This window comes from Lineus longissimus, chromosome 2, assembly GCF_910592395.1.
Source record: "Lineus longissimus chromosome 2, tnLinLong1.2, whole genome shotgun sequence".
Taxonomy (NCBI): domain Eukaryota; kingdom Metazoa; phylum Nemertea; class Pilidiophora; order Heteronemertea; family Lineidae; genus Lineus; species Lineus longissimus.
In genome coordinates this window covers 25,337,449-25,365,253 of record NC_088309.1, presented here as the reverse complement: position 1 = coordinate 25,365,253, position 27,805 = coordinate 25,337,449, and the positions used below count along the sequence as shown (strand labels likewise).

General features: G+C 43.2%; 2 protein-coding genes across 2 annotated transcripts; one reads left to right on the top strand and one right to left on the bottom strand.

Annotated features, from left to right (window-relative positions):
* Positions 1–499: 499 nt before the first annotated feature.
* On the top strand, positions 500–2,509 carry LOC135483044 (uncharacterized). Its single transcript, XM_064763544.1, has 3 exons — positions 500–672; positions 1,159–1,807; positions 2,480–2,509. The coding sequence occupies exons 1-3, from the start codon at positions 500–502 to the stop codon at positions 2,507–2,509; spliced, it is 852 nt and encodes a 283-aa protein (XP_064619614.1).
* LOC135483043 (uncharacterized) lies at positions 2,003–27,805 on the bottom strand. The gene is made up of 47 exons (XM_064763542.1): positions 26,587–27,805; positions 26,102–26,317; positions 25,547–25,735; positions 25,153–25,248; positions 24,780–24,988; positions 24,371–24,502; positions 24,089–24,243; positions 23,597–23,720; positions 23,055–23,303; positions 22,497–22,703; positions 22,096–22,230; positions 21,542–21,749; positions 21,229–21,374; positions 20,703–20,898; positions 20,249–20,478; positions 19,723–19,985; positions 19,287–19,470; positions 18,935–19,069; positions 18,537–18,681; positions 18,107–18,217; positions 17,606–17,689; positions 17,221–17,288; positions 16,672–16,819; positions 16,338–16,463; positions 15,852–15,970; positions 14,867–15,742; positions 14,310–14,646; positions 13,794–13,959; positions 13,293–13,461; positions 12,798–13,034; positions 12,378–12,569; positions 11,995–12,141; positions 11,564–11,728; positions 11,187–11,380; positions 10,500–10,762; positions 10,005–10,200; positions 9,488–9,722; positions 9,158–9,324; positions 8,404–8,506; positions 8,073–8,255; positions 7,209–7,379; positions 6,728–6,857; positions 6,393–6,514; positions 3,955–4,131; positions 3,488–3,588; positions 3,085–3,278; positions 2,003–2,745 (listed from the first exon to the last, which is right to left on the bottom strand). The coding sequence occupies exons 1-47, from the start codon at positions 27,560–27,562 to the stop codon at positions 2,513–2,515; spliced, it is 9,609 nt and encodes a 3,202-aa protein (XP_064619612.1). The 5' UTR covers positions 27,563–27,805; the 3' UTR covers positions 2,003–2,512.

The window sequence follows — 27,805 nt, the reverse complement described above, 5'->3', positions numbered from 1 at the left end:
GAAAGAGACTACAAGCGTACCACGGGTGTCGCCACCCTATTACGGAACCTGGATTGGGAACCACTAGCCTCAAGGAGGAACATCCGGCTAGTAATATACATAGGAATGAGAATGATGTCAAAATCAATATATTTCAGAGTGTTTTTATGAGGAGAGGCTGCACGTTGCCTCATGACTAAAAAACACCCGCGTTGATGAAAACAGTTTATATATCTACGAGTAATATAATTTGAGACCGACTCATAATCACCGCAATGACGTTTTATGAACTGATGAGTCAGTGAGCGCCTGGCCCTGCGTAGAAGTACTTTTTTTCTGAAACCGAGCTTTTGGCAGAGAGAAAATGAGCAGCAATTTCACAGCGGACTTGTTTATTGGTTCAGTGTCAGTGGAAGCCTCAACCCGGTCGGCTATGGTAGTTCTCTTGGAATACGTGACACTAATGCTCTACAAATGGTGGACAGTTGTTAGCGTGGGACTCGGTGTTCCCGGGAACATGATGTCGCTGATGATCACGATGAAGAAGGACAACCGCCAGATCAGCACATGTGTCTATATGGCCGGGTTGGCCATTGTTGACACGTGCGTGTTGTTATTCTCGGAGATATTGTGGAAGTTGCTGATTTCTCATGGTCTTGGACCGGGATTGGAAAGTAATTTTGCGTTCCTAAGGTAGGTTACCTCAGTCTTGATTTTAACAACCACTAGCATTCCATATTGAAAAAGAAGTTAGTGAAGTCCTATATGCATCACATCGACAACACCCTATATTTCTCCGTAAAATTGTAGTGTTTTACTCTTTGGTCGCCGCCGCGCAATGTACATTTTGCTCAAGCGGATATTTGGCGATTCAAATAACCCTTTAGCGCAGTCGGCGGGAAGCGGAATTATATCATCGAACGACACCAAATGAAATAGCATGTAATTTTTTAGAGCCTAATGTCGTTTCGCCGTGGCGGCGACAAATGCGAAAACAATGCCGGCTCTCCTTGGGATGCGCAGACTCTACTTTGGGAAGAATATACACATGTCATCAGCTGTTCCGTTTGGAATCACGGAATCCGGTTACTACGAAAGTTATCTTGGACGGATATACTGTGTAAGCCAATCGAGAGACATCTTTACCACCTATGTCTGTAATGATTCCCTTCCTTCCAGCGCCATGTGGTATGGAGCCGATGGCTTTGCCGTAGTCTCGGGGTTGTTCCTCGCCGAAATGAGCGTAGACAGAGCCATCGCCGTAACATACCCGATGAAAGCAGCCACCATCTGCACCGCCAAGAGAGCGGTCAAGGTCACAATAACGACCTGCGTGTTGGAGATGACCTTCATGATCCAGACATTCTTTGTATTGACCCTTCCTGACCCACCGACAGGAGTTGCAATCCGAGATGTTAATCAGGCGACGTGGTTCGTGGAATTTTACAACTACAATCTACTTATCCTTGGTACCATCCTCCCATTTTCTATCATTGCCACCTGCAATATTATAATCTTGATTGGTGTCCAACGCGCCGCAGTTCGACGCAAACAAATGAAGTCCAGCACAGCAGACGATAATGAAAAGAAGCTAAAAGATACGAATTTGACCGCCATGTTGTTAATGACGTCATTAGCCTATCTCCTCTGCTCGTGCCCAAAGCGAATTTACGAATCCGTGGCTGTGGTTGATTTGAGCAACCCCTATTGGACAGCCAGGTATTGGTTGGGTTATTGGGTCGTTGTCGAAATATGGACCCTAAATTTTGCCGTGAATTTCTACGTGTATTTTCTTAAGGGCGGGAGAAAGTTTCGTCAGGACGCGACAGTAATATTCAGAAAATTGTTTTGTCTTACTTCTTTGGAGTGATTTGTTTGCACTGCATTGTACAATTGATATGCAGGTTTCGCAGTTATCGTCACGAACGAAAAAGGTCACTGCCCCTTGGTCGTTCGTGAGGGCTGCGAACCTGCCGGGAATAAGATGGATTCTGAATTGAAAAGAACAATAACAACATGAATATCAAGGTGAACTTCGTCTTCTTACGTCAGCACATCCTCGCATTTGGAAAAAAAGAAAGCCAAATTGTATTTTACAAACAATTCTACACCCGATTCGAAACGTAAATGGTATCCTCACGGGCATGTTTTACACTGGCCATCCACCTGCGTTGCGAACATTCGGAATTCGTCGGCACGAGCTAAGTTTATTGGATGCCGGTGACTTGGGTGTATGACGACCAAGAATGGTAGATGCCCATGCGAATAGGCCTCACGGGCCGGGGTAACCGATTCGGGCAACCATGATGCAGATTACCAAATTCCCAGCAAAGAAATCGTCAGATACCATCTAGGGCTGTCGCACGATACGCATGAGGAAAAACGCCCCGGTTTTTATTAAAGGTCAAGTACTTTTCTTGCCGGTGGCAGAAAGCTGTGATGTATATCCATTACTTTGTACGATGTTGCACACTTGCTTAACGCTGAACTCCTCTTCTAGAAGTTCTTCACCGCCTCGGCCGATGACTGAGTATCAGAGAAGCGCACACGCCTTACTCCCCTTTTGGTAGTTCTTTGCTTTGACTGATGCCTGAGCAGCATATCCAGCTGCTTTGAATTTAGTCTTAGGATTGAAGGCTCGGGTTGCACTTGGGCTTGACGTGCCCGGTTTGTCACTGCTTTTCATCAGGGATGTCCGCGACTTCGGTGTTGGGGTAGCTCTGCTTTGCACTGGTGCGGTGGGACTACTAACAAGGGCAACAGATGCTGAAATATGAAGGAGAACGAAGTTAAAATGGCACATTATTGACATTTATTGGGTTTTTGGTTATTTGGCCAGAAAAATCAAGCATCAACATAGCCAGATATTTCCCGAACAACCAGAACCAGATCAGTTCTGTCAACACATTTTAGTTCCCAGTTTGCTGACCGGATATCCGAGGCTAAATATTATAAATCACATGCCATTATATTGTGTAATGACACATGTGTCAAGCCCTTGAAGCTAACCAATGAGAGAAAAATCATACATGTATGTTACGTTTCAAAATGACTACATCACAGAAATTCACAATCCGCATTTGGGAAAGAAGAAACCCTCCTTACGCTTTGCTTTCACCAATTTTGCCTGTTCCTCCCACTCCTTCAATGGTTGAAGATGGTCTAGCATATGACAATCAAGGCTGGCATTGTCGGCCTTGTTGGAGTGCTGAGCAGCAGTTTCACTCATGCGGGTAATGTGCGGGCTCTTCTGATGGTCCTCACAGAGCCAGAACACATTCCCCGTGGTGGTAAGACACCTATAGTGAAATATGACAGAAACGTATGTCACAAATTCTTGTTGAGGCTCATGGAATCAAATTAGAATGGCTGACAATCCTGTCAAAGGAAGCTAGTCTGGTGTCGACCTGGCGACTTATTCTTCATCTCACGACCGAAAAACAGCAATGACGGCAACCCAGGACACGACCGAAGCGGGCAAAAATAACGCGAAAAATGATAGACATACCTTGCTAAGCTTCCAGAGAGTTTTCCATGCGTTGTTTTCGCAGCATACCGCCTCAAAGCTTGGAAGGAACTCTTGTAAGTCGCACCCTGTTCATCACAGTTCTGAAAGTAAATAATGGAGGTATCATCATGAGAAATAGTGAAAATTCTTTCTCGTGATGTCATCGACATTGATGACCATATTTTGTTGACCCGCAGACTTCAATGCCATTTTTTGACAGAGTGACACGCAGTCGTTCAGTTTTCGAGTGCTGACCGCGAAAAGATCGGACAGATGATAAGGAGGATCGCACATGGACGGAATCGTTTTGGAGACATATACGCCCGTAGAAGAATTGTTACCGGGTAGTTTTGACACACATGACAAATTGGGGTACTTTTAAATTTGCGGGTATCAAGGATCTTTCTATCAATACTGTATCATATCATTCTAAGTTTAGTTAATTTTTTACTTGGTGAACATTTTACCTCGTCCAGCCACTTGATATATTTCTTGCCTTCTTCTCCTCCAATACAATTCAGGCGAATATTTGGGCTGAGCTGAATAACCGCGATGGTCCTAGCCAGGTAGGGAGAGAAGCGAACCAGCTCGGACTCGCAAATGCCCTCTGGAACAGGGATTGCCCTTCCTTCTACGTGCCAACCCTGAAATACAGGATTGGTGGTTTTAAAAGTAGAATCAACGTTAATACTTTTAGTTTGCTATTGACAATTGTAACAACACTTTTGAAGACCACCAAATCATAGTGTTACAACACTGAACACTGTTTTCAAAAGTTTTACTGTCAGTGCATAATACCAGGGATGTTTTCTGATACTCATTGTGCAAAAGTCAAAATAACGCTACATGAAGACAGGTTTAGATAAAACAAATTTTCATCAGATAATGTTCAGAATTACACTGTTATACAGGAAGCACGCAGCACACAAATGTAGGTGCCCTGGGGAATGCATGAGATGCGCAACTCGCCTGCAGTATCATCATAAACAAACCCCGAGGCATCACATAAATAATTACGTCGTTAAAACGTACACGTCAAACTAGACGATGGGGTGAAATTATGATCCTGCGTACTCCTCATGATATTGAGATGAAATCAATGCAGCTGAAATAGGAAGCCACCACTTCTTTCCAGTAATAATCCATCATCAATCAAACATCCCGAGGCCCATTTACTGCCCAAACCAACTTATAGTCCAGGAGAACACGAAGAACGGAGCGGATAGTTCTATTGAATTCCCGAGATATGACACGATCACGAATATTATATACTATGTTCAACCAGTTCTGATTTTCCATATCGCTACACTTAATTTCTATTCTCTTGAAACACGACCACAATTGCATATGAATGAGCAAGAGAGGGAAGTAGGCGATGATGAATGTCAGTTTGGAGGCCCTTGGTACAGCAGCTGACGAGACAACGGTGTCACCTTTTGTAGCTCTTCTCGAACATGTCACGGTTATGCTTTACAAGTGGTGGACTTTCGTCGGCATTGGATTTGGCATCCCAGGCAACATGATGTCGCTGATGATCACGATGAAAAAGGACAACCGCCATATAAGTACATGTGTCTATATGGCCGGGTTGGCCATTGTTGACACGTGCGTGTTGATATTCTCGGAGGTTTTGTGGAAGTTGCTGATTTCTCATGGTCTTGGTCCGGGATTGGAGAGTAATTTTGCGTTCCTGAGGTATTTATATGTACATCAATCGTTAGTTTTAGACGTTTAGAAGTTAAAGTGCCCCCTACTGTTGGGGGGGGGGGGGTACTAGTATTGAAGAGCCGTTGAAGTGACAACCGATGTAGCAGTCTTAATTGTACCCACTGGAAAATTGTCCTTCATGGTGACGTGTTAAAGCATTAGTTCTATAGAATTTAGAAACCTATGACTTTCAGTGCCTCTGGGACTGAAAAAAAGCCTTATAGAATCATCTGCCCCTCATTAACTTTTTTTATCTAAATAATTCAGTCAGATTATTGAATCAATCAGATTATTGAATATTTAAAATCCTTCTCATTCAGTATCATGTGGTACGGCGCGGATGGCTTTGCCGTCTGCTCGGGTTTGTTCCTCGCCGAAATGAGTATAGACCGAGCCATCGCCGTGATATACCCGATGAAAGCGGCCACCATCTGCACAGCCAAGAGAGCGGTTAAGGTCACTGTCACGACCTGCGTGTTGGAGATGACCTTTCACATTCAGACGTTCTTCGTCTTGGCGCTGCCGGACCCGCCGAATGGAGCAGTGATCCGTTACTTTCCCCAAGCGAGATGGTTCGAGGCGTTTTACAACGCCTACTTGCTCTGTCTCGGGACTATTTTGCCATTTTCAACCATTGTCATTAGCAATCTCATCATCCTAATCGGTGTCAATCGTGCCGCCGCTAGACGGACAAAATTATCAGACACAGCAGGAAATAGTGAGAAAAAGATCAGAGATACAAATCTGACGGCCATGTTATTGATGACGTCGTTTGCATATCTTCTCTGCTCATGCCCAAAGCGAGTGTACGAATCTGTTGTCGTTTATGACATGAATGTGCCGTATTGGAAGGCTCGATACTGGCTCCAATTTTGGGTTTGCACGGAAATATGGACAATTAACTTCGCTGTCAATTTTTACATATACTTCCTTGGAGGTGGAAGAAAATTTAGACAGGATGCCAAAGAAATATTAAGGAAACTGTGCTGTTTTCGTTCATCGAAATAGTTTGAAATCACGATGAGCGCAGTTACAGCCAAAATGATATATAGTTAAAGGAAGATAGAAAGCTTTCCTGCATCCCCGCATTTTTTTCATTCGCATCATCCGCCTAGTAGTCTAGCATAAACGCTAGAGAAAAGTTTAGGAGGATAACTGAAATACGTCACTTCGGAGTAAGTTCCCGAGTGTAACATACCTGTTCATGTTCGCAGAAAAACCTGAAACAAAGGTTTCTATGCAGAAAAGAATGATCCAGTCTGCTCTCCAAACTTGATATACATTTTTCTTTCCCTGTCAGTGAGATGTCTCTTCCTTGGTCTGAAGAGGAGAAGCAACGTTTTATTGTAAGAAATTTGTAAATTGCTGGTATATGGTAAATCGATGCGGAACAGAAAGATCTCTCGTCTGCGAGTAAAATCGGTAATCGCCGGGTTTGATCGCAGACGTTTGAATGAAACACTGGATTCACGTGGCCATTTGGACATGTCCTGACAATGAGCTTGTAAGTACGCTATACGATGTTTTACATACCTTGCCTTTCCTCTTCCTCAGGATCAGCAAAGTCAATAACAAGAATCCTAGGAAACGGTTGCATTTCATATACATCAGTGTAGCTGGTCAGCTGGCGGAGAGTCCTTCTCTGCGCGAGCTCAAACAGTTCCTGAAAAGTGCGATCTTGGGAAAATTAGTGCCCGGTGGCGTCGAAAATGACGATGTTACAACCACTAAATGTAAAATCTTAACACATCGACGCTTTAATGTAAAACGTTAAATGTTTTACATTAAGAGCAGCAAGAGTCGGTTTTTGAATAATGGTTGTGACAGATGTTGTGGTATCATGCAAAGGATGGAAAAATAATAGATCTGGTGCAGTGACTCAGCAAATTATCCCTTGGACGAATGGTGCACAGCAGCAAGCTATTTTTTCATGGGAAGATTCCGAGCAGTCATCCAAATTCCTTACATCGAATGATTAAGCCAAATATGCGAATCGTGGCTCCAATGTTCTTACCTGATATGCAGTCCTCGTTTGTTCTTCATACATTTTATTCCTCGTCTTTCTTTGACTATTACCTAACTTTTTCTCAGTTTGTTTCGTCACCAATTCTAGTAGTTTCCTCATCCCATCGTCGGCCGACTCTTCAAAGTTGACCTGGGGGTAGTTTGGAGCATGTAGGCCAAGCTGAAAATTATAGATCAGTCTCTATTACCAGAATGATCACCGTAAGGGAATGTAGGCCTAGTATTCACATACCAAGTGATGGACAGGATTTTACAGGTACCCGGACGCGATGCATCGCTGTCTGCATCTTCGGCATAAAGTGAGGACAGAATCCGTCGTGATCGTGATATTCCTTATTTTCTAGAACATCAAAACACACAATATTTTCTCACTGCTGCGAAGTGATGGGTTTTCGTAAACATTGACGTCAACAGGACGGCGTAGTGTAGTGTGTTGTCTAGTGGTTTGGGAATCAAACTCGTGATGCGAAAACATTTGTTTGATTGCTTGCCAAGGACAACCTTTTTTCGTGCCCTGAACTTTGACTGCTTCGTATTTTGACGTAAACAAAATTTTCTTTGTAGCAAAGAGCCGGAAACACTCCAAACCTGCCTTCGCTGATGCTTATTAGCAAGAATAAACAAAACGTCTTTATGAATTCTTGATATTAGCAAAGGCGTCGATGTTTCTCATGATTGAAGTCAATTGGTAAAGGTCTATATTCATTTGCATGTTAAAGAACCTTTGCGCGCAGGGCAATGCCGCGTGAGCTCAAAGTGTACGAACGTCGTACGAGGCAACTCTTATGCGGAGATGGTCCTTCAGAGTACTCAATACTAGATACCCAGTATCGGCTAAAAATATGTTCTTTACCTCAGTGGCCCTCCATCGCTGGCTTCTCCCAACTACCGCTAACACGATAGGTAACTGAAGATCTTTGGTGGCGAACCTAAACTCCATCTGGCAGTTGATGGAGTCCGCGTACTCATCCGACACACAAGCGACCATTATATTGGCGTCTCGGAGGCTTTCTGATATATATTGGAGCAGGCCTCCCTGAAAAATCAAAAACAAGAGTTTAAAACAATGCACACCGGACCTGAAATGCACACAGAACCTCCCACAGAAGGAGAGTAAGAGCCCTATTGCCATCTTTAGTTATTGAGAGCAATTTGTAAAGCAGTACCAATTTAGTTCAACTTACCTCCCTGGCCCTGTCTATATCAATGCTAGACTTCACCCCATTTTCTTCAAGGTAATCCTTCATATCTATTGGGTCACCGTAACCTACTGACCTGGAGGTGGACCTACAAAAAGCAATTAGTTCAGAAACGGAACGATTAAGACGGATATTATGATAAGCTCAGTGACACTCTGATCTGTCGAAACTCTCTGATGAACACCCGATTCTGTTTTTTCTCGAAATCACCGTAGGAAAATACTAGCACCACGCAAACGAGCGATTTAAAAAGCACTCCTTTGCGGTGGTCAAAGCAATTGCCTGCAACGCCTTTCTTGCAGTGACCGCGGTCAGTATCGAACCAAGCGATCACCGGTTTTATCAGCAGACGAGGAGGGCTTTTCGTCAAACATAGCAGTATGATAATCGCAGGTTGTTGCGATTTGCATGTAAATCTTTTTCTTTCGGCGGCGGTTTAGTCCAAGGAGCACCCAGGCTTGGACATGATAACACTAAAATACACTAAAACATTAAAATACACTCAAATAATCGTTTGGCAAAATCGTTTTGCTCAGCTATTCTAGTACAACGGTAATTGGAAGTGATAAGGACGCCACCATAAACCCCACTTCTCACAAAATATGCCTGTTATACGCTAAAAGCCGGTTGAGCCGCGTCCGTTACACTTTGCCGTTACACTTTCCTACACAGGCGCCCCTCTACCGACTTCATTGCGTCGGCTACGATCTATATGATTCAAGGAAATCGAGGCTTCTACCTTTGGCCCATATCGGCAGCTCTCTTGGAATTCTTCCAGCAATAGCTGAAGAAGCAGGTGGGAATTCGTGCAATCCCCCGACCCTCTGACAACTTGTCACTCAGTAATATCAGCAGTTCATCCATCTTGGTTTTGTTGTGTTCCTCCCTTTGCATGTTGCAGTAACCCTGAAAATTACGACGGTGTATCTAAAGGATGAACTAGTTGCATTTGGGGTAAATTTTTTAAAGTAATGTTGATAGACGATTCTACTCTGGTAAACGAACTGTCACTGGCTGAAAATCACTGGCCGTTAATCACCGATCAAGTTGGAAAAATTATAGTTGATACCTCATTTGCTACCAGCATCCCGATCGTACTCTGTTTCCAGTCGTGTGCAACAGGCGGCCCGACAGTCACTAAGACCAACGGCTTCTTCAAGACAACCCTCGCAAACTTGAACAGAATGCAACAGTCTTTGTCATTCACGTAGTTGTTTGAGATCATGGCTACGAAGACCTTCGCATCTCTCAGAGCGAGGATGCGTTCCTCCAGACCGTCCTTTGCTGTTGCAGACTCAAACCAGCTAAAAGTAGAAGTTGGGTATAAATAAAGTGGTTAAGATATTCCTTTCGAAATCTGGCCGTTTTGGTATAGGTAGTATGCCGTAGAGGCTTCATTTCCCCTTCAGGCAAATCAGTGTATATCAGAAAATGCTTGTAGTGACATCTCATTAGAGTTGATTTGAAACATGCTGAACTCGGCCAAACATGCGAAAACAGTGAACATCGATTTCTGAGAATGCTGTTCCTTTGAGGTGTACATTTGTTATGAAGTAATGAACATTATGCGAGAGAAAGATGCTCACCACGTGTAACCAGCGTCCGTAATGTTAGTCTTGACCTTCCTAGGGTCAACAAAGTCTTGATCTTGCTCTGGTAGATCGGCTTGGCAACATGATATGAAGATATCAACACTGAGATCGAGCCTGATGTCGGTAAGGCTGTGCACTGTGTTCTTGAGATGGAGGTCATAGTCTTGGCTCTCAGTCGGTGGACACGCACCTTTAAATGAAAAATGGAAAAATTTTGTATTTCTTATTTGAAAGCATCGAACGAACCTTTACCTTTACATTTAAATTTCGCGAAAATTGAAGGAAAAATATTTTCACGATTTTTACTTTTGTGGACTACAAAATCTATTCTGGCTTCTCTGAACAAATTTGAAGAGATGAGCAAACGTCCGCAAAATTGCGGCAGTTTTACCGTATTCTGAAGGTGTTTAGAACGTATTTGGTGTTCATGACATTAAGCTAGCTTCCATCACTAAAACTATCTCCCACTGACATTCATTTATCACTCACTAATCAAGTCTGCTATCGAAAGCACATGGAAGTTCTTGGAACACTGCAGGAAGGGAGTCTTCAGTCCTGATGCTCTCCTAACCGTAGATGCCTTGAACATGTACGGATCCCTGTCCATACCGAGACAATCTGGGCATGGCACCTTGTAGTCATAAACAACTCCTTTGAAGGATTCCTGTATAAGGGTTTCGAACACCTCGTGGATCATGAACAGCATGTTCTCTGGGCGTGGACCTTGGCACTTCACAAGCAGCTTGTTATCTCTGTAAAAGGAGCATTTTATGACTTCATGAAGATTTAGTACTCCATGTACTGTTAATGAGACAAGAGTTTCAAACCTTATAATTATAATGCTGCAAATTGGGGTTTAGAAAGCATTACCTAAAGCTTTCTTTCGGCCATCTAGGGAACTTCACAAGTCCGCGGATAAAATTGTATGATACATATTTTTCAAACCCGGACCCAGTGGCTCTACAACATGCCATAGACAAAGAGATGACAGAGACAGAGCCCTTGCGAGAAAAAAAACCACCCGAGTTCGTGAATGTATTTTCATTATCCATACAGGTGCCCTTCTGCTTATTCATCAAAAGGAATCGCCTGATTGATTCTTTTCACAAGTTTATTACATCAACTCGGTGTTCTCTTTGTGGAGTTCAAATTTTACCATCTTATGCATACACTCACTTGCGTTGTGTCACCAGTGCTGTATGACCATTTTTGTTGAGTAACGACCCTCTTTTCCATATGATGGAGCTATCACAGTATTCATAGAGCCTGACCTGGCCACGATTGAAAAGACCTACGGGAAGATACTCGAACCGATACGCCATCGTCGACTCCTTGTGGCCTGATGCTTTGTCGATGTCTGGCCATGATACCTAAAACGGGTGCAAAATAGGGTGCACATTTTATGAGAGGTGCAAAATAGTGGAAGCTGCCGCAAAACCAGACAATAAATGACTTTTCATCTAAATGTTACGTACCGATTTGAAGTCTATAAGTAGACACAAAAGAGAAAAGGAAATATACAATAAAAAAGAGGATAAATTGCTAGCGAATACCTCTGGTTCGGTTTCCGGGAGAAGACAAGGCACGATGTTCATCTCTCTTTCTGCAAGCGGGAAGGTCAGGTCAAACTTCTCTGTCAACCTCAGGAGCCACTTGTGGAGTTTCTTTGGGTGTTCATTCCAAACCTGCGACACATCACTGTGTCTGAATTTGCCTTCCTGAAAGCCGAAGTATTGCTTTTGATACCTAAATCACGATGGCAGCCGTCTAGCAAAATGTTTTAATTTGCACCTTTGAATAATCTTGATTGGATTTCCGCTTTATTCTCAGGCAAAATTTTTAGGAATTGTCATTTCGACCAATCAGGAGTCATCAATCCTGTTTTACCAATACTGTCATCAGTAATGAACCAATCATAAAAGGGTATTAACGTATGATGTATTGTAATGATAAACATAAAAATGAAAAATTGATTGAAAACTACCTTGATTGGCGAATCCTTGACCGAGACTACAGAGGCCATCACATCAACTATCCACTGGGGATTTATTACCACTTGGTCCTTCAAGAACTCATTATCGAAGTGCTGCACCGTCCCCAGGTCATGAAGGAACTGTACTGCTTGAGATGTCTGGAAAGAAATGGTACATGTATGACGCTTCTGTTTCAAATACCATTCACATAGTGATGCAATAGTTATAAAAAATCAGATGTTAAACCGTTTTGGGACCAACCGCCCACTTGCCTCTTCGTCAACACCAACTGGAACTACATGTAACTATCCCAATGGCTTCTACCTCAGCACCTTTTTCAGTCATCAAAACTCTTGCAGAAATAACTGTACATTAGTCATGAAGACAACCCTACCTCAAGTTCATCGAAGATGCCGCTAGCAAATGCTATCTCCTCCACCCGCTGGTAGTTGATGATATTTGTGCTGATCTCCCGTTCGCTTATCACAGCTTTCTCAAAGTTGAACCAAACCTCGGGTATGTCTTCTCCCATGTATTTTTCTTGCATAGTGACGGAGAACAATTTCTCTTGAAGATCGGCGACGCCCTGGAATATATACATGTACTTCATACTTGAGCATGACCAATTGTTGCCCAGGAACCTGCATGCAACAAACTGGAGTAGCGTCACTCTTCCACTACTCTTCCGCAGAACTAAGGACGTGGTGCTGCGGTTAAAAAAATGAAGAAGAGAAGAGGTATTAAAACGAGCAAGCGAAAGAGACCAGACGGCTTTGATTGTAGACATGATGATAATATATGGTCGAGCTCTTACCATTCCAGTTAATGTACTTATTGAATGAAAGCCAGCGATTTGTGGGTATCTCTTCTGAAGCTGCTGTGTGGGAACGTTGAACTGTTGCACCTGGTCAAGGTGTGAGCCTACCACGAGGATAGGGGCGTGGGGGGCATGCACGGAGATGGAGCTCAACCAGAAGTCCAGGCCGGCGTGCTCAGCCCCAAGACGGAGGTTCCACAAGAGGAGGTAGATGGCTCGATTTGAGAGGAAGAACTGAAAAGGAGAACGAGGACAGAAATTATAAACTCGAATTGAACGAAAACATAGTCGTCCGCTTCAACGATTTCCATGACTACTAGATCTTTAACTCGACCGGCTATGCCTTCAACCAAAATAAGAGAGCTTGCTTGGTGCATCTTTGCTCTAACTCTCCACCAAAATCTTTTATATAGCTCCTAAGCTTCAATTGCAGTCGCACTTCTTAGTATATAGGCCTACATTAGCTAGTCTAGCAATTTGGAGACTCCTTGCCTGGTGGGTGTTGTAGTAAACTGTCTGTCCAGCGAAGTCCCAAACACTGTAGGTGACAGAGTCTTCCTTCCCCTTCACAGTCCATGAATGGATGTCAATACCATCAGTTATATCCTGTCCGGATTCAAGATGTGACATGTTGGTACCACTGAGCAAGGCTTTCACGAGGCTGGAACGATAACGCAGGTAGTTGAAAGTAACCAAACGTTAGCCCTGTATGCTTTTGCGAGGTCAAACGGGCTGCTGATTTGGCACTAGAGACAAGCGGGTTGGGTAAACTCACTTGACCACGAGGGACGTTATTATTTTTTAATATGATATATTTCGATATCAACAGATAGTAGAGTGGTCAACAAATGTTGGCATGACACGAAATGGCGTCCTGGTATTCAACTTTATCAATACTGATAAAATCATCTGTCTAATCGATGTATTACGACTACACTACGCTGAACGCAATTTTCGATTTAATTTTGACCGTCATCTGAGGTGGATGCTGACCTAGTTTTCCCCGCTCCACCAAGACCAACTAACATGAGCTTGGTCCGCTTACACTTGACAGATCCAGTAGTCAGTCTCCTCAGGTAGGCCATGACGGGAAAGAACCCCTTCGAGGTGATCTCTCGTGGAGGGGTGCGCATAGATGGACAGTCAGAAATGTCTAATCCTAAAGAAGAAATCACCACTTGTTATTTGTTATCTCTATGGAAGGTTGCATTTTCCTTCATCATGTCATCATTCATTAAAGATGCTCGTTGGGGATATGTACACGTACTCTTAAAATTGTAGTTCTCTATCAATTAGTGTCGTAATGCCGTAATGTAGAGGTGTCCGCCTGGGAGAGTTGTCCGCTAAGGGAGGTTCTACTGTAGTTTTAATCACTGCAATTTATATATATATTTATATAACTAAGCCTCAATAATTTGTACTCCGGCATTCCAATAATGCATGGAGGATGCACAATTCGAGATCACGTAGAGTTCGTTTCTAAGTCTTTTTCATCTTGGCAAAACTTACTTTCTAGCGGCGAACTCCCAATAGTCCCTGGAACTGATGTTAAGTAAGGGTTGTCAGACAAAAGGAGTGTCTCAAGTTTGGCAAGACGGCTGATATCCTCTGGGACTGACACGATGCCTTGGTAGGAGAGGTCCAGGTGAGTTAGGTTCACCAACTGCAGGAGTTCCTTTGGGAAGCCACCAGTGCTCTCAGCCACTGGTTTGCTTTTCCCATAAAAGCCAAATCTCGGGAACATATTAAAGATTTTCGCGTTCAGTTTTCCCATTTCTGTGGGATCGAGAGTCAGGTTGTCATCCGCATCAAAAGGCTTCAGTATGTCGTGATCTTCTCCGTGTTGCTGTAAAGAAAGACTATTATTATCGTTACAAGCATTGGTATCATGTATTGAAATCATCATCGTCATCGCAATCGTTATCATCGCAATTGTCATCTTCAATCATCCTAGTCACCATCATCAATCAGTAATCGCAAAACCATCATCGTCATAATAGCCTTATGATTCCTCTTTCTGAAAAGAAGATGTGCTTTCTACTGCACTGGCAAGCCGGTCAACCTACCCGTTGGTGCCTCTTGAAGTATTCTTTGAGATTCCACTTGGTGAGGAAATCGTTGAAGCCAGCATTTGTGAGATACTGTCCATGTTTGACCTGCGGCCAGGGCACACCACTTAAGCTCAACTTAGTCAGTTTCTTCAGATTGCTAAAGCTCTTTGGTAACTGGGAGAGGCAAGAACCAGCCATAGATAACTCGCGCAGGTTGGCTAGACCTCCTATAGTGTCTGGTAGAGGATCCAAAAGCAAGCAGTCTGCAGTTAGTATTTCTAGCTTTGTGAGTTTTGTCACGACTTCAGGCAGAGAAGAAAGGTTCAGATGGCTTATGTCCAACTCTCTCAATTTGTCCTGCAGCTGTGTTAAACCTGACGGTAGCTCAGTAATCTTGCTCCCGTTTAGCTTCAGCGAGGAAAGGTTAGTGCATAGACTTATGTTACTCGGGAGCTCCTTGATGTTACATCGTTCCACTTTGAATTCCTTAAGCCCGCGTAACTGCTGAAAGAAGTCACTGGGAAGTGTCTCAACTGTCTGTTCAAGTTTCGCAGTCTTGACGAATTGTAGGTATTGCCGAATCTCTGGAATGTCGTCGAAGTCACTGGGGTCTATACTATCACTCTCTCGGTGGGCAGGACAGATAGCAATCGCACTTGTCTCGTTCGTAGTTTTATTTTCTTTCGAACTGTGCTCAACAGCAGAATAGATGAACTTCAGGGTGTCTTCTGTTAAATCCCCCACTTCTGGTACCTTTCCTCCGGCATTAAAGATGACCAGGCTTGATGTGATGTAAAGAAGAAGCTCCCTGAGGTAATATTGGACACGATTATCATCCAGCGAGCCTGCGGCTACTTCTGGCAACATCTTGTCGTAGCCAGGAAGGAAAACCTGAAAGGAAAAGATTTAGGTACAATAACCCATTGAAAAAAAATGGACGTTATACAGTGAAATATTTGTCTGGGGTAAATCTCTAAGACAACAACCAGATGATTCTTACCTGACATCCCAAGGACATGAACACGTGGAATGGAAGGAAGAGGTTGGTGAGGTCGGCTTGTTCCTCCGGCAGAGTTATTCCTTTCATGTTCAGCAGGTGAATGCCAAGCATTTCTGCAGCTGAAATCCGGAACACCATTGGTAATCAATCTTAGCAAACACCATAATTATATTGAAATGTTGTCTTCTGCAAAGGGAACGATTTGAGCAGGATAACCATTGTCGTCATCTTTTTTTGTGAAAAAAAAGATCCCCAAGTCGTCTACCTTGGCAGGAAGATCTGAATGTTCTGTCTTGGAAAATCACCCTGCTACGGTACTTGGTACATATCGTCTATACCTACGCATTGTGAGTTATATGTAGTGGTGTAAACGGATGACGTTATTGTTTTCTCCAGTAAAAGCAATGATGTCATAGATAAGAAGGATGAGGTAGACTATATGAGCCTTGTAGGTGGTAGGATATTTTAGGTGGTCGTTTAACTTACAGCTGGAACAGAGGTACACAGCCTGGAACAAGTCCTGCCTTGAGTGTGGAGGCAATGTTGGGTACATCAGTGACCGTTCATCGATCTTCGCCGGGAGCAGTAACATGGATGCAAAGCTTTCATATGCTACATCAAAAAGAAGATTTTGTCATGTGTTTTGATTATATAGCGTCTCATTTTTTAGCGTTTCCATATACAGCTAGTGAGGGAATTTATGACTTTTTTGATGGGGAAACAGAAAAAAACGTATCAATTTGCCATTCAGCATTCCGAAAAAAGGGGAAACATTCAAAAATAAAAAGTACATGTACTCAAAAACGTTACACCGACATACCTAACCGTTCCTCGACAGCTGACCTCACCCACTCCACGAACCTCGGCCTTGACCTTGTGTAGGCACAGACTTGGGCCTCAGTGGACTCGTAAAATCGTTGGCAATTGCACATGTCAAGGATGTTGGGCTCCCATCCATTCCTTTGCTCCTAGAAACACAACATGTAGCCTATTGGTTTTCAATCCTTATTGCTGAGGGAAGAAATGCAACAAGGCACGTAGTCTGACACTACTCGTCGTCACATGAATCTCGTCAAGTTTCTAATTTATACTAAGACAAACGTATACGTCGTCCAGGCTTCATGTGGTGTGTACAACTAATATTTCGTTTGAACTAGCTTCTTGCGATATCAAAGACTTGGGAGTCAAGACGAGACTACATGAGATAAACAGCACACATGTTACACCTTTGCACATTATAGATCTTTATTGGTATAAAAAATGATTCACTAATGTCATCGTCAAGCCAACAAACTGAGCTGAGCTTATTTCATCCAAACACACTTAAGAGAAATTATATTATTGTTTTTCGAGAATTTCTCTGACTTACCTCTGTGAAAAACCAGAGTGGAGCTGGTAACACTATTTTCTTCTCAATCAATGTGCTGAGGTCCTCAACTGGAGAGATGATACGATGATATAGCCAATCATTATCAAGAACGTTGTCATAATTGGGAATTATTTCACGTTTCGTTTGCAAGATGAGTAAGCGGACGGTGACGTGTATGGAGAAGGTGGAGGCGTTCGACATCACGAATATCGGATGTATCACAAGACCCCGACCTGGCTACGTTTAGATTTCCAGAGTCCGTATACGTTAATTAATTCCACAAAATCAATGGGATTTTTGCACGAGAAGTATGATGTAGGTATGTATTTTGTTTTCGTGTGAGGTGAAGAAAGCAATTTACGCCAACTCGTTTCGGGTTACTTACTGCAGGTGACAACGGCTTTGTCACTTGTTGTTGCCAACGGTTTCTTCTTCTTCCTCTTGTAGAACATGGTCGGTACTGATGACACTGGAAAACAGGGAATGAATGTATTTCAGCTGAAGTACTATTAGTTAAACCAAACCGATCCCTAGTAACAAGATTCCCAATCGAACTTATAGAATCTGTCGAGACTCCTACTGTCGTACATCTTATACGTTTATCATGTCTATATTGTACACGGACAATATGTCACTAAAAATAAGCCAATGACCAATGTATTCTCGCTAAACCAAGACATATCCACGTCGTAAAAACAAACCTCTCGAGGCAATCTGACCCAAAATCTGTTCATGGCAGAAATATGTGTTATACTATCAATACTTCGACTACTAGTACATCACCAAAAGACGTTCATCTGGTTAGAAGTACATGCTTATACGCAAGGATCGGTTTATCAAGTATCTTCAGTTACATTCACCACATCATGATTATTTCATGACTTACTTTCCCTATGTTCGGGAAGCAAGAAGAGGGTTCGATCTGTGTTGGATGCAAAGGAATAACCAAGCGGGTGAATCTTTGGGTCGTCTCTTGCCATCTGCACTGTGCCATCCTCTGTAAAAAGATGACCGACAAAATAAGGAATCGAATTAAAGTAGTCATTACTTTCAGTGGAACAGAAAAAAGTGAATAAATGCGTTGTATTAATCCGCGTTCCTGGAAACGGTGTAACGTTTTCTGAGTGCTTCCGTTTCTGACTATTTCCCATCATTGTTTGGGGAATGCTAGAAAACCGTTTGACAAATTTCTCTCTGTGCCTCCTTTCGTGGCCTCTCTAGCCGTCAGTTGTATTCAAACCCTGACGTATAAGGAACAACCAAAAACGTTACACGGACACTTAGGAATTGGTCAGCAACGTAACCAAACGACATACCTGTGGTGACAATAAAATTGTTTTCTGTTTGTGGCGTGATGGAGCTGAGTACAAGGTGACTGGGGTTGTCTTGTCTTTCTACCTCTGCGTATAGTTTGCCTTCCTTGGCATCCGGATGGTCCAGTGTCAGTGGAACTCCAGTTGACTAAAAGTAAAATGGAATATTTTGACATAATTGTGAGTGTATAGACCTCTAACTAACTTCGTGTAGCCAGCTACAAACTTGGGACTTAACTTCTCAGCCATGATGAGTAATGCTAACGAAATGAGACTTTCACATACCGTACGGTAGAATACTAAAAAATATTATCAGTCACCGTTAGATGATTTTATCGAAGACCGGGAACCTGTTATCGGTATTGATCCCATTTCTTAAAGAATATGGAAAAAATCCTTACCAGAGTTGGCGTCTGAACTATCATGCTTCCAGCTTCACTTCCAGTGAGAGCTACTTTCATGCTTCCGGCAGGTAAATATTCAGTCCACAGTCTTTCTGCCGCTTTGTAGAAGTCAACAGCGAACATAGAAGGCGGCTGAAAAAAGAGCGCTTTCAATAGTCATCTACCTTGACCATCTGAAGGACAATTGTCTTGACGCTGCAGCAACTCGGCAACACCGAACAGAATCGACTTCTAGGAAATGCTCATAAAATTTTTGGATGCATTCCAGAACCACCCTCACTTCAGGAACGGAAATTGCTACGGTTGAGCCAGGAGAACAGTCGAAGTAGCTGTATAAATTAGCACCAACCTTTCCTCCAGAGTGTTCCGAATTCTCCTTCATCTTTGCATGTACGGGAACGTATCTTATCTTCAGAGAAAATAAGGTGCAATTTTTGATTTTCCACTTCTGGCCCGTCACACCCTCAGATGACCAGTCCTTTCCGATGCATCCTTCCGATGGATTGAAAGTGATGATGGGTGTGTGATCGTCTCTGAAACACAGGGTTTACTTATGAATCAGATAGCTACTCTACATCAATCAACATCATCACGGGAAAGAAGTGAGAAGAATCAGCACTTGGATCCCGAATGAGACACAAGTTGCTTTGCACTTACTAATTCGGCTTGCAGATTTCCTAGCGGATCGCAGACAACTTAATGTGATGGCGAAGCGTCTGGGTTTTAAACGCGCATGTCTAAAACATCTTTACAACAATCGTCGTGTTCTAACTCCTTAGTCTTACCTGACCAAGCCAACACTGGGTTTTGTACCCCTGAAATACAGGATGTCTATCGAGTTGAACAAATCCGGGCTGAAGTTGACATTATCAAGAACATAGAGCTGGTCCTTCTGAGTGTGGAACCAACTGAACTCTGGATGCTGAACCACCTTGCCTTCCAGAGCCACAGCAACATTGCTCTTGCTGAATTTGTCTATATCTTTAATTTTGTATTCTTTCCAAGTGACATTCCTGATTGTCTGAGGGTTCAAGGAGGTGTAGAGTGCCTGAAAACGATAACACTTCTTCTGCAACTTCGAGATGGCATGCTTAAACACAATCTTGCTCAATGGGGGACTCCGTAATCATTCAGAACTCGGCCGTTGTCATAGGTATAGGTCTTTCGCAGTTCGACATTCTCTTACATCAAAATAGTATCGTGTTTCAGGTTGTGCGTTTATTCATTTCATTCTTTCTTTACAAGACAACTGTTTTTCGTTGCTCACACAACAGTAGTTTGAGAAAATACGAATCGTCAGTTGAACCATACCTGGAGATACGTCTCACACCGCTGGCATATTCCACAGCTAGGACAGAGAGGGAAGTTGGGAATCTCCTCACACCCACAGTGCCTGACCGTCTTTCCCATCAGTCCATACCCCGGGCAATCCCTTCCCTTGATGGCACAGCCCTGGCACATGGCACAGCGATTGTAGTCAGACAGAGCATCGTTGCAACTGGTCAACTGGGAGGTCATGTGCAGAGGAACGAGACTCAGGTCTGAAGTAAGATTAGAAGCATTACATCAAGGTTGCATGAAGTGTGTGCATCCAGTTTAATTCGCTTACTTTCGCACATAGCTTGACGCTTTTCATACTTCTTGAAGATTTCTGCAAGAAGTGAAAAAGTGAAAAAGAACCTCCGTACTTGTTTCGTCGACTTGCATCACTTTTAAGAAAATGAAGCATTGGTTTTGTCGAATTGAATACTAGCCTAAGCCTCACCTGGTCCAAGCAGTTGTTCCACTGTCCTTGTGTTGTTTAGTGGTGTTTCGCTGCACTTGTACTTTTTACTACGGCACTTGAGACCTCTAGTTGCCCCCGCTTTCAGTAGGATGACATGATAGAGCCACACGTCCTCATCTTTCACTATCTTACTGTTGACCATTGTCGGGATGCAGGTCGGACAGGGGATGACAACCTAAAATGAAGGATGGTGGCCATGGGATTGCTAACAAGAAATTAAAACTTGCACAAGACGTTGCCACTTACTTACGTTACCTCAGACAAGAGCATGCCAGAAATATGCACAGTCAGAACCAGTCTGTAGAAGGCTGCTTCATAGGTTTTATTGACATTTACGATTTTGATACAATAGGAAAGTCTACTTATGACTTGTCTAGCCAGTGATACTGTGTTAAGAACTGGCTGTTGGTCAAAGCTGCTTAACATAAATGATATTTGCAACCAGATTGTACCCCGACTTCATAGTGGACTACTGATTTCTGGTCATTTTTCCTCAATTACTAACCGTTGCAAAGCAGCTGTAGCGCTTGATGGTGTGGTCAAGAATGGTTGTGATCTTGTTCATCACAGACCAGAGGCAGTTGACCCTGACCGCGGTCGCCTCACTCCGCTGGTACTCTGTCCGGCCGGAGACACAGATCACTGGCTCGTCTGCAGGGATAGCATGGTAATTTCACAAATTTTTCAACACAATATTTAGCGTCATACAAAATGAAATCAACACGTTACAACGTTATGGAGATGGTAGTATGTCAACAGTTTTGTTTTAAGGAACTCCTTTGTATGAAATATGGTGCAAAAGAAAAACAAAAGCTTACCTCTACCATTGCTCTCAAGACCAACCAGTACATCAACCACGCCTTGTCTGATCAGGAATCCGTACTTCCACAGCAAGGTGAACTTATAGATCTTGGCGCACTGGCTCGTGAAGCTACTGTACAGAGACAGAGGGGCCCCACATGAAAACTGATAGTGCTTGTTACGTTGGACAACGGTTTCGTATCTTACTTCGGCCCATATGTCTGACTGCAATGATAGATCCCAAGGTTAAAGTACGACGCAAACGATCGATGGCTTTTAAGGAGCCTGTGCATGAATTCCAGTATCACTCTAATGCAATCTTAAATCACTGATGTGACTCCTAAATCACAATACGATTTCATATACCAACCTTAAATCTCTATTTGCGAGCCATGCAGCAAGGTAGGCTGTAATGTGATACATTGTATTTTCCACTTTCCTTAAGCAGATGGACCTTCCAGTCCATATTAGCCATTCAAAAGCCGTTTCCCATTCTTCCCGAAATGAAATCTTAGCATACTGATTCCTCTACCCAGAGCGGCCACACTCGGCAGTATCTTATTGCACTTACTAGATTAATGGGTGGCCCATTCGGCAGAGGGTCGAGAGGGACATATGCGTAAGGGACGTCCGAGGTGGTGATGCGATCCACGGCACACTCTAGGAGCACTCCATAGTCAAGAAGCAGCGGTAAAAGCAGTTCCAGCTGAAGCGGTAAAGTACAGACAGTAAATTCAGTAGAGTCAGACAGTCAATAAAGCATATTACCGATGTTTATATCCTACGCCAGATATCAGACTTATTGTGCACAATTAATCTTTATAAGCTAGAAAGTGCTCTTCACCTACAATCTTAAACGTCCTTAACGGCAATTCGGTTGTAGTTGGCATTTCCGCCAAAAAACCCATAAAATTTGAGAGAGGAACCCTACAATCTTGGCAAGGAGGCATTCATTGTTTCGCTATAACTCACCTGTTCTTCCTGAACCATTCCCGCGAGTGCCTCCCGCAGGGCTTGTTTCGTCCATACCGGTTGATCCTTGCTTACGAAGCGAATCAAGCGCTTCATCTTCTCATCTGGCGGTGGAGGATTCATCAAGATACCCAGGACGTTCGCTAGCCATTCTGGGTTCGTAATCAGCGGACAGCGGTCAACCTCAGGGAAATAGAGCAAAGAGCCCTGAAAGGAGATATCAAAGTTTTTGCAGAAGAAAGTTGAAAGAAAAGGTCAATCGTGTGTTTCATAAATTACAACAAATATTGGAAACACGATTGTCCGTAACGGTTTATAAGTAGCCATTTTTTCATAACCTGTGCTTTCTGCCAATGAACAGAGTAGAAGAGGAATTGTAGACAAAACGAGGCCATGGGTTCATTTAGCAAAGTTCTCTCCAATGACCATCGCATCTACGTTCAAAGAAGTCACATGAGCACCACTAGCCATTCTAGGCCACGGAATACGGTGAACCTGGTAAGTTATCGGTGTGGGTTCGACTACATAAACAGTTACAAATGTTAAACATTGACAAACCTTTTGGTTCATTGCGCGAGCAATAGTTTTCAAATACGGCTGGTGCATTTTGCTTGTCTTGAAACCGGCCATTTCGGCAGCATTGCCAATCTTCTCTGTTGCTTCTGACTCTGAAAACCCCAAAATAGGCTCCTTTTCCTCGAGGAGTCTGTCCATGACGGCTTGGCTTTCTGCACAGTTAACCATCATCCAAGAGAAGGCGGAGTTCACGTATGATCTTGCATCCTTCAAAAACTTCTCCGGATTTACCTACATTATGAAAAATGAAATGGCCAATAATCTGAGAGCGAGGAACGGACGATTCTGAATCCCATTTATGATAGGTCGGCTTTCAGTTTATAGTCCGAATGGGTTTGCTTTTACGCTTTCCTTTAGCAACGGCTCAACAGAAAACCAGAAAGTTGCTTTTTGGCATACTAGAATTTTGATTTATCGGAATCATTACATTAGGAGACAAACTGCGAAGACTAATAACACTGGATTACTGGACTGTTACAGGCGTCAGTGTTCGCCTGGCTTACTTTAATATAAAACTAAGTTACCTTTCTATGTGTGTCGATGATATCAGTGAAAACAGGCGTGGCCCGGAGCTTGTCTAACATCACAGCCGCATCACTGGCGTAGAGCTGCCCTTTCATGTCGTAGTCATGGACCAGCCACTTCCTCCTGAAATCGCAACGAAAGTTACCGTGAGTGCCATAGAGGATTCAGCCCACAAAAACAACTCATTTGGGATGTTGGTGACTTGGTCGTTCTTTAGGATCGCGCCTAATTGTCGAGATCTAGTTTGTACTTGTATGTAGCACACTGATTATAATATGCTAGAGCAAGAAGATGCTCAAATTAGTGCCCTTTTTCTGAAATATGAGTTACATGTAAAGTAACCCACCGTACTCGTTTACGAAAACAACGTAACCTCCTCAGGTTCTGGTGTGCCCATCTCGAAATGGAAAACATGACACTTTACTACGTGCGTGCACTCTTCAATCATAAAAGACTACGAGAGGATTTGGGTTATAAATGGTAGAACTGACTTAATCATAATGTGCAGCCTTTCCTCCAGGGGCTTGTGACATTCCTCCAACCTCCTTATGACACCATTCTTGAGGTTCATCAACCTGCTGCTGGCTTCCTTTCCTGCCATCTTTCCAGTATGAAGACCAACCAGGACCGGAACAACGTACTCAGACTTGAATAAGAATAAAACAGACACCAAAATGAGATATAACCTAATCAAAACATCTGAATGAATAAAACAGAAACTCCAATGTACATTTTACCAAGATCGAATAAGGACTATTCTTGCGTTTACCTACTTTCGAGAGGACATATGCAATCTTTCTGAAGTAGAACGAACACAGATAGTCGAGTCGATCTGGTGTGCACGACTCCAGGTAGAAGGGAAACAGGCAAATGGAACCATCGCTGATGACCAGATCCTGTGCAGCCTGGAAAGAGTAAGTCCAATTGTAATGGTACCATGATGGTACCTAGCGAGGGAAATTGGTGATGGATGAAAAACAGTAAAGACTACACGTTGATGATTGTTTTCAGTGGCTTATTTAAGTGACAGCTTTTTACTTCGAGCCACTAGATAACTTGATAACACTTGATCTTGACGGAGATTTGCGGAAGAATGACAAAGTGCAATCCTTCGACAGTCTTTTACAATACTGATTTCGAAAAGGGAAACGTAATTTAAAAAGAGCAACACATCTGAAATACCATTATCTGAACTCTGTTAATATCGTAGACGTTGAGTTTGAATTTGCCGATGGTAACTCCTCTGGTGATAGTCATAGGTTGGTTGTCTGGAGGTGAGTTGCCTGGCCCCTCGCTCAGATACTTGCCGAAGTTAAACTCCATCTTGCCGCTCTTTAGTATGACTACCTTGTACTGCACCTCTTCAAAAATGTCTGACCCGTCAGCAACATCTGAAATTGAAGAAAGCCGAGGCTGTACTGATCATGAAAATTCCGTGAGGAGTTATATTCAAGGACTATATATATATATTAGAGTATCAAAACGTGGCAGGAATAAAAAAAGGAATTATTAGAAAGCTGTTGAATTACAAAATGCTACTTGAGTGATGACTTACATGATTTCGGCTCCTTTAGGTAGGCTTTATTCAGCTTCTTTTTGATAGGGCAGATCATTGGGCAGCCATCAAGACGAAGGTCGACTGAAGAGGAGCCTTGAATAAAGTTAAAAACATGTAACCTGGTAGAATGTGTACTCCATCTCTTTTAAATTCTACTTTAATCGCTACGATGTAGCTTTTAACCTCACCTTATCTCGGCAGGTCACTGAACCTTTGTATCGGTTTGATGCCGATAGCTCTGCTTCAAAAAAAGGAACGAAATTGCCACGACTGTAACCAAGTAGCATGTACTCCATTCGGTTAGTAGCGTGGAACATCAAAGTATCAGAATGCTTCAAGTGTATAACTAATATGGAGTCTTGGACGGCATCTTTGATAATAAATAACTTACCGAAGGACAGTGGGAGTGTTGAAACCGCCGTGCAGCTCATATCAATGAACCCGAGAGGCGGTTCTTTCTCCAGCAGTAATGAAAGGCTTGCTGATGTTACCTTACTGCAGCCAATCAGCGTTATGTCCTGGAGTACCGGGCTAATCTTACATAACCAGCGGACTCCGGCGTCTGTCAGATGGACACATCCTAAAGAAAAACGGAGCAATTTACTTAAAAATGATTAAAAACTAATTCAAGCTGCCTCTTTGATGACAGGATATCTTCCGGTCTGCTCGAGGAACTTTGCATGTATAGTGGCCAACAAGAAAATAAACATCGCTGAAGAGGAGGCTCAGTCGTCAAAACAGGGGTGACTGTCCAGCGAATGCTAAAATGAAGGGCAAGAAGAATGAGATGGAAAGGTATTGCCCTCTTGTCATTTAACATCATTCGATTTCAAACAAAGAAAATGGTCACTCAAATATACATGTATATTAGTAAGAAGATTGCTGTTCCGGACAATTCATTTGACCTGCGGTGGTGCTGTTCGGAACTGGGTAACAATCTACTTACCCGATGCGCTGAACTTCCGCAGATGTGGTAAGTACACTGCGAGTCCGTGGTCCATCAATATTCGGAAGAAGATATCAGTCAGTTGGTCGAGTCCGGCAAAGTTCAATTTTACCAGTCTGTCGGTGGCGACTGTCTGTGCGATAAATTCCTTGGCGGGGAATAGAGACAGTCCTGTCTCATTCAAAAATATCTTGAAATGCTCGATAGTAAAACTTTCTAAAAAACGAAGTTGATATTGATTTTCATACGTTCTTCTTCTAACAGAAGTGGCAATGGGAAATCGACGCAACTTTGCAATCTCTCTCAAAAGGTCTCAACATTATCATTTTCATCAAAGTGACTGGTTTCAATTTAGTTCTTGCAGCAACTTTAGCATTGGCGTTCCACGGGGTTTGCGCCGAGGCTTGATTATTTCACTTCTATAACGTTTTTGCAGCAATTGTTAACATATATAGTTTGGTCCTATTCTTGTTGCATTCACTTACTTTGTGGCTTCTCTTTCTCCACCTCCCTAGCTGGCATCACATCTCCCGCATTAGAAGCGCCAGGCGACCCGGTCTGCTGTACGTATGGCCCCCGCAAACCACTCGCCTGGGAATTTGGTGCCCGTAACCCCGTCTGTTGCGCGTATGTTCTCTGCATTACATTCATTTGTGGAGTTGGTCCCTGCAATGCACTCTGTTGGAGTGTGACGGGGTGAGGAATATCAGATAGACCGCTGGGCCCTTGCTGGGGCTGCAGGCGCTGATAGATCTGTTGCTGTTGACTAAGGAAATGCTTCGCAAATTTCGGTGTGTTCCAAGGTGGTCTTAATGTATATTCTTCAGACTGTTGATTGGCGGGCGGCAGGGGAGGAAAATCGCCGAGATAGTCATCCTCATTTTGACCAATCAGTTCTAATCCCTGTTGCACTTCCTCGTCCGTCATATTAGGAGTGTTCGCTATTTCCTTCAACATCTTTGTCATGGCTTCAGAGTTCCCGTTTATTTCCGTAAGCATGTCCATTTGATCCTCAATGTTATCATTATCGTAAGAAATTGTATTTCTATCCGGCAGGTCATCATATGCTGGAGGTAGTGACCATGATAGCTGCCTTTCCCGGGCGTATCGCTCTCTCCTCGTCTCGAGTATTCCACTCGCCTCATCGTCAGTATCTTCACTGCCGTACTCGCTGGTTCCAATGATGTTATTTGGCTCAGAAGGTAGCGCCCATGATAGCTCGCTTTCCCGTCCGTCTCTCTCACGCCTATCCAGCAGCTGTTCCTCCAAAGTTTCCTCATTGTCATCCGACACCAGCGAAGAACGTTTAATTCTATCAGCATCAGAAAGTACGGAAGGGTTCCATATTCCTTCGAAGTCGCTCCTCAGGCGCCGATTCCCGCCTGGCCTGTCTTCCTCAGCTACCCAGTCATGACTGGAAGTTGGCTGGGCCTTCTTGGCACCATCTAAGGGTTCAGCCATACTGAGAGCCGAGCCGTCACAGGCGAGCTGATTATCAAAAGTCGATGTGCATTTTGAAAAATTCAAAAAATCCGGAAGACTACGAAGGACACAGTATAGCTCTGCCACACTTCACATGTTAGGCTAAATCACAAGTACAGTCCCTTCATGTTAATGTGGTTAGTCCACTTATCTCCAATGTATTGCAATCTATATGTGTTGATAGTTAGGCTAATGGATATACTTGCCATACCTCCACGTACA